This window comes from Dromiciops gliroides, chromosome 2 (assembly GCF_019393635.1).
Source record: "Dromiciops gliroides isolate mDroGli1 chromosome 2, mDroGli1.pri, whole genome shotgun sequence".
Classification (NCBI taxonomy): domain Eukaryota; kingdom Metazoa; phylum Chordata; class Mammalia; order Microbiotheria; family Microbiotheriidae; genus Dromiciops; species Dromiciops gliroides.
In genome coordinates, this window is record NC_057862.1 from 398147026 (window position 1) to 398165576 (window position 18551).

Here is an 18551-nt window from a genome sequence, read left to right on the forward strand (position 1 = left end):
TAACTTATCCTAGCCAATGGGTGCCTCTGGTGGTGCAGCATCCTTGCTGTGATTGGCCATGCGGCGCTCTGGCTAAGGAGACTACCTCCCTTCTACGATTCGAGGGAATCGTCCGACGCTGCGGAAGGATAGGTCAGAGCGCACTTCCGGCGAGCGTCGCCCTCCTTCTCTTGCGCCTCCATGTTAATGGCGGTAGCGGTTGCCGAAGTGGGACTCTAATCTGGTATAGAAGGGGAGCAGCTCTTTCTCTCGACTTCCGTCTGCTCCTGTCAGCACTCGCGTCCACGCCCTCGCTCGCCAGCATGTCTGTTGTACCGCCCAATCGTTCGCAGACGGGCTGGCCCCGGGGTGTGAACCAGTTCGGGAACAAATACATCCAGCAGACCAAGCCTCTCACCCTGGAGCGCACCATCAACCTGTGAGTGACACCCCATCTCGGGCCTCGACATGCCCCCTCCTCACGGTTTCCCGCCCCCCCCCAACTCCCCCCACGTCACGAGCGTACTCCCGACGGCGCTTCGATTTTTCCCTACCTCCCACGAAAGCGCATCCCCAACTCCTTTTCCTGAGGCGCGCGCCCGCGGCCCCCGCGATCCCGGGCCCCTGTGGGCTTGGCGCGCTCCCGCCTTGGCGCGCTCGGCTTTCCATTCTACACGTGGGCGTGCCCCAGGCCACCGTCCTCTTCCTGAACCCCTCATACTAACCTAAACATCAAAGGTCTAAAGGACTTCAGGATATCGTAGACTACCATTCCTTAAATCTACAGTAGAAGAAATAATAGACGTTTTCAGTCAGTCAGCAAACATTTCTATATGCCAGACACGGGGCTAAGCCCTGGCAACAGCATCTGTCCTCGAAGAGCGCACAGTCTAATGAGGGGGAGACCCTGTGCGAACAGATGTACATAAACAAAGCCTTATACTGCATAAGTAGGAGTCAGTAGGGAAGGCACGAGCATTCGGGAAAGGCTTCCTGTAGACAGTTGAATTTTAGCTGAGATTTGAAGCCAGGAGGCGAGGATGAGGAGGGAGGGCATTTCAGGAATGGGTCACAGCCAGAGAAAATACCCGGACTTGGGAGATGGAGAGTCTTGTGTATGAAGAATGACCAGGAACCGTTGTCACTGGATCGGAGAGTAAATGGGGGAGGTGGAAGGTGTAAGAAGACTGGAAGCGGGGCAGGATAGGTGATGAAGGGCTTGACTTAGCATAGTCATACCAGGAGCAAATGACAGGTCTAAGGATCATAGACTATAAAGTTGGAAGTCAGATGACAAGCATTTACTAAACATCTGCTTTGTGCCTGGCATTGTGTTAAGCTGTGGGGCTACAAAGAAAGGCAAAAGGTTCATCATGTCTACAGATCCTGCTAAATCCCCTTTCCAGGAGCTCACAGTCTCATGGGGGAAGAGGACACACAGAATGGCTGTGTACAGGGTGGGCCAAAAGTCAGGAATATTTCATAGATCCTTAATTTTTTTGTCTTTAATTTACAATACCATAGCATAATGTGCAGTATAGGAGTTATTAAAATATTAGACCTATTTTTGGCCCACCCTGTACAAACAAGGAACAGGAAAAACTGGAACTAATAAGTAGAGGGAAGGGACCTTCTGAGAACATCTAGTCTAAAATGAGGTGGGGGTGAGCAGTAAAAAGTTCATAAAAATAAAACTTCCTTTAATCTTTGGGTACTTAATAGTCCATTTTCTTTTTCTGGCAGCCAACTCCATTATTTACCAAGTTGCCCTTGTGGGTTCTTTCATTAGTCCCTGTTTAGACAATTGGTTAGATTGATAAGTGGGAGGAAGCTCAAAGCCTGTATTTTGCTTTTCCTTTCAAGGATATTGCTTCTTTTTTCCACTAGGCCAGCATCCTGGCACATTGTGGTGCATGTGGTTGCTGTGTGGTACTGCATTGTTGCTATGGAAACACATCATTCCTCGCTAAGAGATATTAGTCTTAGAAAAACATGTATAATGAATGCATTCTCCACAATGAATATGGCTTAAGGTTTTTGCTTAAAAGTTGTTTTTGAAATGCAGATTCTATGGGGCAGATAATTCACATTTGTAATCTTGTATTAACAAGTGGGCAGCACACATTTTTACTATTTGGTGAGTATCATTCTGTGGGAATTACTGTTCATTTTGCCATTTACTGAACATTACAAAGTTAACAAAATGTAGGCACTCATTTCTAATGGAATACGTAAAGTCTCTTAAATTGTTTGCATTTGGGTAAAAAATAAAAGGGAAGATAATCATTGCAAAGAACTTAAAGGTTAGCTTGTGTCATTGGTATTTTGGAGTAAGATGTAGTATGCTGATTTTTTATCTCAACAATTTGAAAATAATACCTAGAACTGTTGTCAGACCACCAAACCTGAAAGCATTCAAATTGAGTTATTTAATCCTTTAATTTGTTTGTGGATGGTTAGGATTAATGATCACTATTAAACTTCCAACTCTTATGCTATGTAAAACAGACTTGTGGGCTGGCCTGGAAACAACCAATATTTATAACATTTATATGAGAAAATATAGTCTCAGTTCTAAAAATGAACAATTTTGGAATAATTTGTTGGAAAGTTGGAGACTAACTACATTCAGAAATATATGTTGCTCAGTAGACCCAAATTTTTGTTGTTCTGGGTGGGCAAAAAACCATGCAAAACTGAAAATAAGCTTCATCCTTTGTTCCCTTTCAAAAGAATTTTTGTTGTTGCTGAGTTGTTTCAGTTGTGTCCTACTGTTTGTGACCCCATTTGGGGTCTTCTTGGCAAAGGTACTGTAATGGTTTGCCATTTCCTTCTCCAGCTAATTTTACAGGTGAGAAAACTGAGGCAGATAGAGTTTTAAGTGATTTGCCCAGGGTCACACAGCTAGTAAAATGAGTCTTCAGGCAAGGCACTCCAATCCACTTAGTTGCCCCTCAGAAGAATGTAGGTAAAAATATTACTTAAAGAACTGCTTAAGAATAGTTTTTATAGTTAGTCAGTCTTTTGATTTTTAATTTTTCACTTCGACAACCTAATAGGAGAGCAGGGACTACATCTTGCAATGTAACAATATCATGTCTAAAGATGGTGTTGAACCCTCTAGCCAAATATCAAATATATGTGTTAGTGATTTTTGCTGTATTTTTTCCTGTCATTTAAGGGTTAAATTTAAGTGAGAAAGTACCTACAATCTAATTTAGAAATATCAGGGTGTTTGGTTTTAGACTTCTGTTTGTTCTTTTTGGCATTAGAGTTATAGATTAGGGAAATAATGTGTTACTCTGCTACTGTTAGAATTTCTTGCTAAATTAAGAATGAATGTGTATAGCAAAAACATTCTCCCCAAAGTATAGGGAATACTTGGATTGAGGAAGAACCAGGTACAAGTGGAGAGGATAAAATGAACTGTAAGAGCCTAAATTTTTAAAATTTTCCTACAAAATCCTGAATTTTTCAGGGCCTGAATGAATATCTACTATTTAACATGGCTGAGGAACATATCTGTGATTTGGTGTAAGGAGTTCCTTCCTTTTTTACTCTGTTCCCTCCTTCACTTCCCCCTCCCTCCCTCTTGCTTGGCCGCACTGAAAAGTTGACTTGCCCTAGATCAGGCAGCCATTTGTGTCAGAGATCTTCCTGAATCCCTTGCCAGCTCTCAATCTACTAAGTTGTTAGGTAATGCAGTGGACAAAGTGCTGAGTTAGGAAGGCCGAAGGCCTGAATTTAAATCTAGTCTCAGATACTAGTTATGTGGGACTTGGGACAAATTACTTAACTCTTCTCAGTTTCCTCATTTGTAGAATGAGGATAATGATAGCACCTACCTCCCTGTGTGCTGTTAGGTTAAAATGAGATAACACACATAATTAAGTGCTTCGCAAACCTTAAAGCCTATATAAATGCTTGTTATTATTATTACCACTTTTTAAAAGATGCTCATGTGTATTGTGAATCAACCCTCTCTGGAAGGTGTCCCTTTAGAGCAGGGCTTCTTAAACTTTTTCCATTCCCGACTCCTTTTCACCTGAGAAATTTTTATGCAGGCTTCATATATAGTTATGTAAAATAGTTATACAAATCAAACATTTACTGCCAAATTTTTTTGTGACCCCCACATTCAGTTAGGCGACCCAGAATTTAAGGAGCTTTGTTTTTAGAGGACTGGGCATTTTCTGGCTTGGTGATATGGTTTATAATTTGGTACAAAAGGGCTAAAAAATTAAAATGATTTTTAAACTGGAAAGTGGAGAGAGAATTCAGGATGATCCAAAAATAGAGTGGTCTGAGTGGTATCTTCAGAAAAACCTTTATAAAAAGTATACACAATAATGGAGAAGTGTAAGAATACAGCTAGAGGAATGGAACTCCTGGTAGAGTTGGTATGGTTCAGCTGAGAGATATATAGTACTTAACCAGGGGAAGGCTATACAGGATCACTAGCTCAGTTTGTGAGGTAGTTGACTGTTGATTTCAACCTGAAACTACAGTAGAGCACACCTAAGAAAAAGATGTTTAAGATTTAAAAGGCTGAAAGAGCTTCTCCTGGGGCTGGTAGGTAGGAGGGCTGAAAAAGAAAAAAAAACATTTCAGCAGTCACCAGGGTCTAAAGGGAAATAGGGACAGACAGAAAGTAACCAGCTGAGGTTTGCCTGGTAAGTAAATTGTACACCAAAATCACTCTGGTTAATCCTTTGTACGTTTCAGTTTGATTGCATGTGGTAGAAAAGGTATGGCTAAAGAATAACAGTTTGGGAAAACCCAAGGATATAAATAGATAGATAGTCTTTTAAGAAACAATTTTCCCCTTATTTTCCTTTGATCTTAGCAGAACATCACCAGGCAAATGGTGATTGTGAGTTGGTTAGGAGAGCTTTCTTTTGGGGGAAATGATCCCATTTTGGCACAGTACTTTCTTGACCCTAGAGTTTATGGGAAGTTCATAAAAGAACAAAGAAGGGGATAATACCTTTGGTTAATACCTATTTAGAAGATTGGCATTCCTATATAGGATTACTCCTAAACCTGATACTAACTAGTTTTATAGTCTATAACATCGAACTTGTATCAGAAGATCTATAAGCAGAACAATTTGGATAGCACTTGAGAGCCTTTTATAAGGGAACGGATTGTATGTCCATGTGATGGAGTCCAATAGATACTCTGCCTGTGTTCAAATTCAGCCTCTTATACATAATAGCTTTGTGACCATGGGCCAGCCGTTTAACCTCTTAGTGCCCCCAGATAACTCCAGTTATCCCAGAAAGCTGCATTGGTTGAGCAAGTTGCCACACAAATATTTCCCTGTGCTAATAGAATCATGAGTCCCAATGAAATGTTTGTATTGTTGTGTATATGATAGCTTATATGTAGAAATATTCATAAACACACAAAGATAACAAAATCTATAGTCCCATCTGATTCTAGCTGTGCCAGTCACTTAATGTCACTGAGCTTCATTTTCCAGAATTGAAGGATTTGCCTCTTAGTGTGATTGTAGGGATATTAATGGAATATTAAAGTTTGCAAACCTTAAAGTCCTATAGAAAGCCAGTTTTTAATTATTATGTTAAGACTCCAGAGTATACAACCTAGTAGTAGATCATTATGATTGTGATTGTTGTGGTCTGTCATTTTCAGGTTATGCACTTTGTTTTGTTTGCAGGTACCCACTTACAAATTATACCTTTGGTACAAAAGAGCCCCTCTATGAAAAGGACAGCTCTGTTGCAGCTCGGTTTCAGCGAATGAGGGAAGAATTTGACAAGATTGGAATGAGGCGGACAGTAGAGGGTGTTTTGATTGTCCATGAGCACCGGTTACCCCATGTGTTACTCTTGCAATTGGGCACAACTTTTTTTAAACTGTAAGTTTGGAAATTGATAATCAAGTTGTCTTTAATTGCTAAATAACACAACTTATAAAATATTAGCACTTATGATTAAATGAAGTGATTTTCCTTCAATAAAATGGCTGTTTATTACTGTTTTTAGATGGAAGATACAGCAGTCCTTCTGTTGCCTTTCTTTTTTAATATAATATATAGTTCATTTCTATTTATTATCAGTGTTAAAGATTCAGCCATAATGAAATTCTTTAAAATGGATTTTTCCAAGTTTAATCACTATACTTAATTGCATTTCTTTTTATATGAAGAATTGATATTTCTAGCTGAAGATTAATTATTTCCCCCCACTTTAAAAACCATGGACTTTTGCTTATAACATTTGTTTTAAAAAATTTACTTTTGCTATTTAGGTTTTTCATTCCTCATGAAAATATATGTTTGGCTAGGGGCAGCTAGGTAGCACAGTGGATAGGTAGAGCACTGGACTTGTAGTTGAGAGGACTTGAGTTCACATGTGACCCAGGACAAGTCACTTAAACATCCAGGACCATTTCCAGATGTCCTGATATATATATATATCCGTTGTCCTGATAACGTGTGTGTGTGTGTCTTTGTATCCTCAGATATATATATATACATATAGATATAGATATAGATATAGATAGATATAGATATATATAGAGAGAGAGAGAGAAAGAGAGAGAGAGAGAGAGATGCACACATATACACACACATCTTGCCATTGGACCCAGAGATGGCTCTGGAGGAAAAAGTAAGGTTGGTGACTTTGTACAGCCCTCCCTCACTTAAAATCCAATTCACTGCAAGTCATGACATTACCTCCTGATGTCTTGGTCCTCTTGGACATGAAGGACAAAACAATTTGTTTGGCTAGTAACTGTTCACCCCAGTGGTGCTAGAAGGAAAGGACTATCACTGATGTTTCTTCGAGCCAGTTATTGCACTGCAGTGAAAGAATAGAGCCACTGCACAGCAGTCTCACTATTCTCTGTAGAAGTAAAGAGGGAGGACATAGTTCAAGGCAGGGGGGATAGCCCATCCAAAGGCATGGAGATGAGGGATGTAGCAGCTTGCCTGAGGAAATACAAGTACCTGATTCTGGAGCTAAGAGGGAGACTCTAGAGCTCATTGAGCAATGGGAGTGGGGTATTCAGACCTATGCTTTAGAAAAACCACTTTAGAAGTGGAATGGAGAATAGATTGAAGTAGGGAGAAATTTGAGGCAGGGAGACCAGTTAGAAAGCAATTGTAATATTTCAAGTGAGATAATGATAATCTAACTGAGTGGAGAGATGTTATGAAGGTGGCCATGACAAAATTTGTCAGCATGTATGTTCAAGAGTGAGGAGTAAGGGCAGCTAGGTGGTGCAGTGGATAAAGCACCAGCCCTGGATTCAGGAGGACTTGAGTTCAAATCCAGATTCAGACACTTGACACTTACTATCTGTGTGACCCTGGGCAAGTCACTTAACTCTCATTGCCCAGCAAAAACAAACAAACAAAAAAAGAGTGAGGAGTAAAGGATAACACCAAAGTTGTAAGCATCATGACTGGGAGGATGGTGATTCCCTCAAAAGAAATAGGGAGGTTGAGAAGTCAGGTGGGTTTTGCAAGAAAGATATTGAGTTAAATTTTGAGCATATTGAGTTGGAGATGCCTAGCTGACATCTGATTCAAGTTGTCCAAAAGGCAGTTAGTAATGCAAAACAGTAGAGATGCTAGAGCTGGATATTCAGGGCGTTCCAAAAGTCTTAATGAAGTTTTAAGCTATTAAATAAGTTTAAAACATGAAATCTTAAAGTCAAACTAAGATTTTTGGGACACCCTATATGGTTCTGGGAATTATTTATATAGAGAACATAATTGAACTGTGATCATTAAATGAGAAAGCATAGAGAGAAAGGACAGAGTCTTGTCGAGAGCATTGCTGCTTAGTGGACATGGCATAAAGAACCAGCAAAGGAGACTGAGAAGGAGCACATAGAAAGTTAGGAGAACCAAGAGAGAGCAATGTCATGAAAATCTGGAGAGGAGAGAGTATCTAGAAGAGGATTAGTACTACCATATGCTACAGAGACATTAAGAAGGATACACATTGAGAAAAAGCCTTTAGGTTTTGCAGTAAAGAGGTTGAGAGAGGACCCACTTCCATTGAATAAGATTGCAGGCCACATAACAGGGTTTAGAAGAAAGGGGAATGAGAGGAGAAGAGTCACCTAGTATGGGTTGCTTTCTTAGGAATTTAGCCAAGAAAGGAAGTAGGCACAAGATAGTTGCTAGTGGGGAAGTTAGATAAAATTGGTTTTTTAAGAAGGGGAGAGCCAGGGACATGTTTCCAGGGTGCCAGGCAGGGGCTAGTAGAAGGAGATTTAAGGTTAATCAGGAGAGTGGGGCGGGAAGAGGTGGGAAAGGGACACCTGGCAGGAGAAGTCAGAAGAGAGATGGGATCAAGGATGCACATAGGTTTAACTAGGCAAAGAGAAGGGCCCCTTCTTCATCTTAGACCAGAGTGAAGAAGATAAGTAGGTATTAATACTGTAGTTTCTTCCCCCCCATTCTTCTGAATATTTTAAGGCTTGGTATTTGAAATATTGGCATATTTTATTTGGAAATTAAAATTTCATTCTTGTAATTTCTTGGACAAACAAATGTGGCAGCATTTTTTGTTAAAATTTTATACAATTGACTGTCATTTCACAGACCTGGTGGTGAACTTAATCCAGGAGAAGATGAAGTAGAAGGACTCAAACGTTTAATGACAGAGGTAGTTTCTTTTACTTCACTATTTTAATACAAATACTATCAAATTGGTGAGTAATTGGGATCATTCATGTATAAATGACTCAGATTTCTTTGGAGGTTTTTTGTTGTCTCATTGAAGTTTTTAATTTTCATTGTTTAACCATAGAAGTTAGGGCACATTATTAAGTTTTTTATCCTTACCCTTTGCATTATCTCTCTGATGATGCTAAATTTCTTACCTTTTTTAAAAAAAAAAAACATTCTAGTGTCAGATATTGAATACTTTATGACAAAAATATACAAAATTCATTTTTGAAGGCACAATAACTCTTAGAACTTGTTCTAGGGTGGGTTTTTATATAAGAAAAAATATCAGAAGGAAACCAGAGCAGTTGTTTGGTAAAATGAAGAACCATATTTCTGTGCTGGTTTGGCAGTTACTTTAACATACCTGAAACACATCTTGGATGCATATAGTGAAAAATATCAATATGGGCCACTTGTTTGCATTATCTGAAATGTCCAATTTATAGAAACCATGGGTAAGAGAAATTGCTTAATGGGATCTAGAAAAAATGTGTTAAGTTGGCTGGCTTAAAGGAGTGACCAGCTCCACCATTTTATTGTATAGTTACAAAAGAGTAATAGATTTGTTCCTCAAGCAATTTGTTAGGATTATTTAGTTTGAACTAATTATGAATGCTGTGAGATTAACAGACAACACAAGGTAAACAGGCAAAAACCTTTAGAAAAGACAAATTGTTAATGTGGAAACTCCTTAGTCATATATTTACTACCAGTGGTGTTGCTAGAAGTGGTCCCTACAGTTAAGAATACAGTACCTAGGGGCAGCTAGGTGGCGCAGTGGATAAAGCACCAGCTCTAGATTCAGGAGTACCTGAGTTCAAATCCGGCCTCAGACACTTGACACTAGCTGTGTGACCCTGGGCAAGTCACTTAACCCCCATTGCCCTGCAAAAACCAAAACCAAACAAAAAAAAAAAGACTACAGTACCTATATAATGTTTAATTTTTTTACTGACCATAAATTATTTCATTTTGATAGATATTGGGACGTCAAGATGGAGTTCTACAAGATTGGGTCATTGATGACTGCATTGGTAACTGGTGGAGACCAAATTTTGAACCACCACAGGTCAGTGTCTTAAGTTACATTTGTTGGGCACTTGGGGCAAAATGTAAGGTCTTCTTTTCATCTGTATTCAAATAATTTTATAACACAACTTTAAATTGTGCAAAGAAAGTGCTAAAATGTCCTCCTTACCCTTTGAACTAGAGATTCCACTGCTTGGCATATTCAAGAAGGTCAGTAATAAAAAGAAAGATCCAATATATGCCAAAATACTTAGACAACACTTTTTGTGGTACCTAGTAATTGGAAACAGTAAATGCTCATTGATTGGGGAATAGCCAAACAAAGTTGTAGCACATGAATATAATGGAATAATTGTGTACTGCAAGAAAAGAGATATATGAAGAGAAGCAGAGGAAGATTTGCATGAATTAGTGCAAAATGAAATAAGCACAACAAGGAAAACAGGATACACAATGATTATTTCAGCAATCCAAAGGGAATGAAACTAATCTAAATGAAATACCAAGAAGCTGTAATGACTAAGCTTGGCTTCAAAATAGATATAAGAGTACACCTCCTTCTTCAGAAGGGAGGGACTTTGGGTATGGAATATCACATATAATGTAAGATGTGGTTTATGTGTTGGCTAACTTTGCGGATTAAAAATAAAAGCTTTATTATAAGGGATGTCTATCTGGGAGGCGAATGGGTGAGAGACATATAGGGAAATTGAGGTGATGTAAAAGCAAAAGATAACAAAAAAAATTTTTTTCATATGGCTGAAACAGATATGACTATCTTAAAAAGAGTTGCATACCTTTAACATTTCTTTGAAACAGTTAGACAAGGCAGTTTAATGCTGTGTGTATTAACTGATAAATTATATTCCTCCGCTATTACTCTAGTTAAATATCAGATTGCCTTTTTTCTTTTAATGTTCTGTTGAAATCTTGTTTTTACATCACTTTCATTCTCATATATAGCCTCTCGACTATCTCCTACTCAATTCATTGTAACAAAGATTTTTGTTTGTTTGTTTGTTTTTTGGTAGGGCAATGGGGGTTAAGTGACTTGCCCAGGGTCACACGGCTAGTAAGTGTCAATTGTCTGAGACTGGATTTGAACTCAGGTCCTCCTGAATCCAGGGCCAGTGCTTTATCCACTGCGCCACCTAGCTGCCCCTACAACAAAGACTTTTTAAAAGGGAAAGGGGAGCAATTCATTAAAACTAACAAGCACATCAACTCTTCCACTATATGCAGCATATATACACCCATAGCTCCCCATCCCTCTAAAGAAGGGAAAGAGGTATATTTCCCCATCTCTTTGGAGACAAGCTTGGCTTACCTCTTTTCTTACTATCTTTTGGGCATTTCACCTCTAAAACTGAGGCTTAAGATTGTGTTTTATTTTGCTTGGGATTTCTTACTTGAACCCATTACCCCTTACTTCTTAACTCCCAATCCCTTTAGTAATATGGGATGGTTGTTACTGGCAACTATTTAGCAGATTCTTTATTTGAAGGTTAGTAAATTGTCATATTTAGCAGAGTGGGAGATAGGATGAGCTTTTCCAGTAAGGAGAACTTGACGTGTTTATTCTGTACCTGATTAAAGAAAGAGTTCTTTAGGGGGCAGCTAGGTGGCGCAGTGGATAAAGCACTGGCCCTGCCTGGATTCAGGAGGATCTGAGTTCAAATCTGACCTCAGACACTTGACACTTACTAGCTGTATGACCCTGGGCAAGTCACTTAACCCTCATTGTCCAGCAAAAAAAAAAAAAAGAAAGAGTTCTTTAGAAACTAAATCTTGGTTGAGCCTTCAAGGTACTTCCTAAGTATGCTAAATTCATTCAGACTTATATATAATATCAGTTGTATAGCTTATCTTCAAGAAAATAGAAATGCAAGCTTAAAAAGAAAAATATTGGCTAATTTTTCATGTAGAAATACTGGTAAATTCTTTTCATATAGGAATATCCCTTAAATTCTGAAGTTCCTAAAAGAGTGATGGCTCAGTCTTGTTCTATTAATGAAACTCCCCCAAGAATATTACACGTCAGAAAGGTCAAAAGACAAGAATTGGAAGAGTTTTTAAGTTCAAACTAAGAATATGTCTATTGTCCATTCCCTAAGAGTGCATGGTATATAATACCCTGCCAGGGGTCAGCTAGGTGGCTCAGTGGATAAAGCACTGGCCCTGGATTCAGGAGGACCTGAGTTCAAATCCGGCTTCAGATACTTGACACTTACTAGCTGTGTGACCATGGGCAAGTAACTTAACCCTCATTGCCCTGCAACAAAAACAAAAAAACCACAAAAAACAAATCCGGCTTCAGACACTTGACATGTACTAGCTGTATGACCCTGGGCAAGTCACTTAACCCCCATTGCCCTGGGGATATGGATATATATATATATACACATATATATATATATATATACATATATATATATACATATATGTATATATATATATATGTAAAAAATACTCTGCCTTGCCTATATCCTTTCCCATAGAAGATTTTTGTATAAGAGAAATTAGGTAAAAGTTAACAAGGAGAGGAAACTATCACAAAAGGATAGTATGTAGTTTGAGGGAGGGAAATAGGAGACAGGCCACTTTCCATTGGCTATGATTTATAGCTGCATTTATGTATATGAGCTTTGAATCTTTTTTAAACATCAGTTGGTAAAACCATCTTTTCACCCATCTGCTATCTTTCTGTCATTGCTCATTTGCCAGGTTCCTGCAATATTCTTTTTTTTTTTTTTAGTGAGGCAATTGGGGTTAAGTGACTTGCCCAGGGTCACACAGCTAGTAAGTGTTAAGTGTCTGAGGCCAGATTTGAACCCAGGTACTCCTGACTCCAGGGCTGGTGCTCTATCCACTGCGCCACCTAGCTGCCCCAGGTTCATGCAATATTGTGAGACCAGAGGGTAGAGTAGTTTGCCTTAGATTACTGTAAAGTAGGGATGGCTCTGAGTAAAATATACTTTAGGGGACCAAATAGATCTGTATTTTTATTAATGTGGGGAATGCTCCTGGTGAGGAATTTCTCTCTACCAGTGCAGATTGGCACTTTCTCTGCGACTCAGTCTTAGAGAGTTACTTGGCACCAAAAGGTTAAATTATTGTCCCAGGTCACACAGCCAGACTATGGGGCACTCGGGCATACTTGAACTGGGGTCTTCCTAATTCTAAGACCAACTCTATCCACTATACCATGCTGCTTCAATAAACTTTTTTTTTTTAAACACAGGCTCTCAGGAGACCTGTGTTCTATTTTGTGATCTTGAGAAAGTCATTTTAAATTTCTGTTTCCTCATATATAAAATAAAAGAGGAGTAGATTAGATAAACTATAGGGAATATTCAGTATCTAAAACTCTTTTTTGTGTCCTTGTATAATTTCTTGATAATGACTACTTCATAAAGATATTTTAAAAAACTATCTTTATGATGGAGGAAGGGAAGTCATGGGGTTTTGTTTTTGTTTTTTAAACTAAGTTTTACTTAAAAGTCATTAAAAAATTATTATTTTAATGAAGTCCAGAATCTACTGGCTACATTTTCAGATGTTTTTAGTTATTTATTCTTATTTCTCTTTTATTGTTTTAGTACCCATATATTCCAGCACATATTACAAAGCCTAAAGAGCACAAAAAACTCTTTTTGGTTCAGCTTCAAGAAAAAGGTAAGTGTTTACCCTGACACAGTTTCACTACTAAAACAGAATATTTTTTGTTTGTTTTTTTGTGGGGTAGTTGGGGTTAAATGACTTGCCCAGGGTCACACAGCTAGTAAGTGTCAAATTTCTGAGACTGGATTTGAACTCAGGTCCATCTGAATCCAGGGCCAGTGCTTTATCCACTGCGCCACCTAGCTGCCCCCAAGAATATTTTATTTTAGTCTTTTACTAACTTTGAAGGAAATTAGCTTAGAACCTTTGGTAATTTAAAGGTATCAATTCGATATTAAAGATATTACCTGGTTAACACATATACTAGTTATGTATTGTTTATTAATATACTGAGATATTGACCGGACATGGGATATCAGAAGTAGGACTTCCTGATTGAAGCCAGTTCCCTATCCACTACTCCATACCTGCCATTCATAAAATATAGTAGAAGGAAAAGGTAAAGTAGCTGGGACTAAATACAAATTAAATTGCTTTGAAAGCAACTAAGTACCGAGTACATATCGCTGTAATTGTTCAGGCATCCATACCTGATTTTCATAAACTGCATTATTTTTGGGGGGAAATAGGGAAGACTTAATAGCTTTTCAAACTGGTAAATTTTCTTAATCCATTTTGAGGATCATAATTTTAATAAAAGTCACAGTGATCTTATTCTAACTCTTACAACAAACTGCTGTTAATATCCTCATGTTTCAAATAGATTGCCAGAATTTTTTTAAAGAAATGAATAAAGATGCCTCAAGTTGTTTTATATGGGCAATTGGTTTAAAAACAATAAATAAAAGAAGACTTAAATTAGGTCGTTGAGTAGATGTGCATAATCTTTTCCCCAAAATGTTCTTGAAATCTTTCTAATTTTATTAAGAAACCAACAAGGCTAATATGACCAAAAAAAGGAAAATGATAAATGTTGGAGAAGATGTGGGAAAATTGGAACACTAATGCGTTGTTGGTGAAGTTGTGAACTGATTCAACCATTCTGGAGAGCAATTTGGAACTGCCCAAAGGGCAATCAAACTGTGCATACCCTTTGACCCAGCAATACCACTACTAGGTCTGTATCCTGAAGAGATCATAAAAAAGGGAAAAGGACCCACATATACAAAAATATTTATAGCAGCTTTTTGTGGTGGCAAAGAATTAGAAATTGAAGGGATGCCCATCAGTTTGGGAATGGCTAAAGAAGTTGCGGTATATTAATATAATGGAATATTGTTGTGCTATAAGAAATGATGAACAGGCAGATTTCAGAAAAACTTGGAAAGACCTAAGTGGACTGATGCTGAGTGAATTGAGCAGAACCAGGAGAACATTGTAACCAGTAACGGAAACATTGTGTGACGATAGACTTGGCTCTTCTTAGCAATGCAATGATCCAAGACAGTTCCAAAGGACTTATGATGGAAAATGCTCTCCACATGCAGAAAAAGAACGGTGGAATCTGAAAGCAGATTAAACCATACTGTTTTCACCTTTTTTGTTTTGTTTCTTTTGGGTTTTTTTTCCCTTTTGTTCTGATTTCTTCTTTTACAACATGACTAATATTGGAAATATGTTTAACATGATTACACACATATAACCTATATCAGATTGGTTGCTGTCTTGTTGGGGGGAAGGAAAAAAATTTAGAATTCAAAATCTCATAAAAATAAATGTTGCAAACTATCTTTACATATCTTTACATATAAGTGGAAAAAAGAAAATAACGTTAATATTTTAAAAAAAACCAAGAAACTAACTTTGAAAATGTTAAAGCATTATTTTTTTAAATGAATTGGAAAGATTAATTCTTTGTTTAATTTTAGCCTTGTTTGCGGTCCCCAAAAATTATAAACTGGTAGCTGCACCATTGTTTGAATTATATGACAATGCACCAGGATATGGACCTATCATTTCCAGCCTTCCTCAGCTTTTGAGCAGGTAAAGAATGTCAGGGTATCAGAATGTTCTGAAAAGATCAAAATAGTCATTTTCTGGATCATGGTACATTTTTATTTTAGAAACCATATTTTAAGTCAGTATGAAATACAGGTAATCACATTTAAAATTGCATAGGTTAAAACAGCTTAGCTAAAGAGATAGCTTGGGCTTGGTGAGCTACAGATTAAAAGATTTGACTTCATGTGGTAACCTAGAAAATACGTATGCAAGCAGATTTTAAGGAAATACATATTTCTATAAATGTGCTACCTATCAATCATTTTGGTACTGAAATTTTGCAATTTTTCAAGTAACACTTGGCTGGGTTACTTGTATTGAAATCTTTTATCAGAAGAAGAGACCTTGTTGGAGTATATTAAATACAAATGTAGAAAAGTGGAGAGTTGAATCTCTTTGACTATGCTTAATATATTACCTCTCTATTACAGATAACATAATGAGAAATGAACTCGGTTCTAGGTTTCTCTATGCCTATGCACTTTACTATATTTTTGTGAGGCAGATATTGGATATCAACTGTTACTTTGTTTTTTAAATTAATGATCTATGAAAATTATCCCATTAATAAAAAGGATTCTTCCCCCCCCCCCTTTTTTTTTAATACAGGTTCAATTTTATTTACAACTGAATTCCTGAGCCATGGAAGAGTAAAAGAAGCCGTCTCTGTGAGCACAGCTATACAATGTAGAAGAATAAACAGTATAGGAAGTTTCTTTTTGTTCCCCGCCCCCATTGTCCACCCCTTCTTTGTCCCCCAATTGCCTCATACTTTATATTGTTTGCATAGTAAAGTGAATCTGAAGAACTGTCCTAGATAGTGGTGTAAACAAATGTGATAATGTATATTTCACTTTTGGTTCTACCCATACTTTTTGTACAACATTAAACAAAGTGGACCTATCTCTATTTGCATTTTTTACTTTATATTAAATCTTTCTTTTAAATCCTTACAGGTAAGGATCATAATATTTCCTTTTAGGCTGGTGGTTATTAGTGAGAAGCTGCAGATTTAGTTTACCTAAGTACAGTGGTCCTTGTGATATCATCGTGAATGTTCTTTAAGCATAATCATGTTTTAGAAAAGGTGATGATGAGATCCTTCAGTTACTTCTGAGATCTAGGTCTCCTCACATAAGAGTCCAAGGATTCTTCAAAAAAGTAGGGACCCTCAAAATTTGACTTGGAAATTGGGGAAACCATGTTTCAAAGTCAAGATAATAGTGGTCTAAAATGAGAGACTATTCTAGTTTTTTATTTAATCGAAAGGTAAGTCTGTATGTTGTGATAATTTGTTTAATACAAAAATATGCCATTCATTATGGGCCTGTCTTTCCAGATTATTTTAAAATCTTTAGTAAAAACATTGATCTGTAATGGTTAGTTGACACCCTTTAAAATGAAGGTTTTTCATGGCTTTATTCACTGGGTGTTTTGGTGCTCTGAGATAGGTATAACTTCATAAATGTGTAAATTTGTAAGAACATAGTCATGGATATATTAACACTGAAAACTTTATTCAAAATATTTCTGTAGTAATAAAAATTAATTTAGCAGTTAAGAAAGGGCAGAAGCTAACTTTAAATTTATTTGGAAAAATTTTATGAGTGCAGGAATTTCCCCATATACCAATTAATAATAACTGCTTTTTTAGGCTGTCTGTATAATTAAAGTTTTAATATAGAAATTATTGATGATAGGCTTTAATGGAAAGGAATCGATCTAATTTTAATAACTGATAGCTTAAAGTTTATATAATTAGGTATAAAATCAATATACAGCAGTAAATTGATCTTATAAATGAGTTCTCTTGGGTCCTTAATTATCTATGATACTTAGTACAGTAATTCTCTGCTAAATAATCCCAGATGTGGGAATTAAGTACTATTCCTAAATTCTCTAGTCTCCAGTTGAAAAGCAGTGCATTTTTATTTCCTTTTTGCTTAAAATGAAATACTAATTTTTCAGAAAAATGCTATTGAATTGGGTTGAGGCCATGCTTATATGCTTTTATAGAATGGAATATCACCTGAAAACCTTGATTATATTTATTTGCTATTATGATGAGATGGTGCCATTCATCTGTTTAATTAGTCATTCGGGGGAGTTATTGGACTGGCTTTTAGATGGCATCACTATGTCATGAATGTGACTTTTTGTAATAGCCCTGTCCAGGAAGTTGGGGGAAATTTGGTTTGGAAAACCATACAGCTAATTGCTTTATGTCTACCTGGTCTTATTTCACAGGCAGTGTAGTCTTACCCCCTTTTCAATACCTGTGGTGTACAAAATTGCAAACTACACTTTCCTATGAATAACAGTGTACTTGCTTCTGCAAGGGAAACTATGTGTGAACTCACCTGGGCCTTTCTTGATGTGCTTTTTGAGGATCAGAGATGGAGCAATTCTTTGTGTGTGTCTGATATATGGGGTGGGGTTGGTTTTGTTTTGTTTTTTCATCAAAAAAACCCCAAAACTTGGTGAAATTTTTTTGGGGGGGTATGGGGGTTGCTTCTAGCCCAGTTGTGTTCTTCATACCTTCAGCGTTTACCAAGTAATCACCTACCTGTGTGACAAGGTGGGATTCTGGCTACAGTTTAGCCCTTCAGTGAACACAGTCATCTTTACATGAGAGGCTAAGCAGCAAAAAAAAAAAAAAAAAAACATTGAATTCCCTGAACTGTATTACATAATCCTGGACTTTTTGCCACCTGGACTGAATAATGAATTTAGCTTTGGTGAAATGGGGTTAAATTGTGTCCTAGTAGTTGAGAGTAGTCATTCAAGTTATATAAAATTATAATTTAATTGATTGGACTCATTTTCCCCCCTCTGCCTCTAAACTTACTTGATACCATGTGAGTAGTGACAACAGTTAACATAGGTAGTCACAATCAAGTCCTTTCTTATGCTTTTCCAGTTTTTGCAGATATTTTCATCTCCCTTTAAAAGCAACAGATCTACAGGAAAATAAAATCAGGCATATTCCCCCATTAAAGTAATGTAATATAAAATTTTCTGAGCATTATTCACCAAGTCCCCATGATATGTAAACTAATAACAGTGAAGTGCATGTTCTTTGCATATATTAAATGCTAATTTAAAATTTATTTAATAAGGTTTATTAATGGGCCAGTTCAACAAGTTTCTATTCACTGATAGTCATTTGTAAAGTATTTACTGAGCACCTAGCAGGTAAAAAAGA

The 18551-nt window shown here is 37.2% G+C and overlaps 1 protein-coding gene across 1 annotated transcript; it reads left to right on the forward strand.

The window, feature by feature from the left end:
- The first annotated feature begins 164 nt into the window (after window positions 1-164).
- NUDT21 (nudix hydrolase 21) lies at window positions 165-16249 on the forward strand. Its single transcript, XM_043983571.1, has 7 exons — window positions 165-418; window positions 5663-5863; window positions 8567-8630; window positions 9675-9764; window positions 13324-13399; window positions 15214-15328; window positions 15956-16249. The coding sequence occupies exons 1-7, from the start codon at window positions 303-305 to the stop codon at window positions 15975-15977; spliced, it is 684 nt and encodes a 227-aa protein (XP_043839506.1). The 5' UTR covers window positions 165-302; the 3' UTR covers window positions 15978-16249.
- Window positions 16250-18551: the final 2302 nt, after the last annotated feature.

Excerpts from the sequence above, each read along its gene's own strand:
- NUDT21 (XM_043983571.1), top strand. The coding sequence starts at position 303 with ATGTCTGTTGTACCGCCCAATCGTTCGCAGACGGGCTGGCCCCGGGGT. Across the intron at positions 8,631-9,674 it reads TCAAACGTTTAATGACAGAG|ATATTGGGACGTCAAGATGG; the intron begins GTAGTTTCTTTT and ends TCATTTTGATAG. Across the intron at positions 9,765-13,323 it reads CAAATTTTGAACCACCACAG|TACCCATATATTCCAGCACA; the intron begins GTCAGTGTCTTA and ends TTATTGTTTTAG.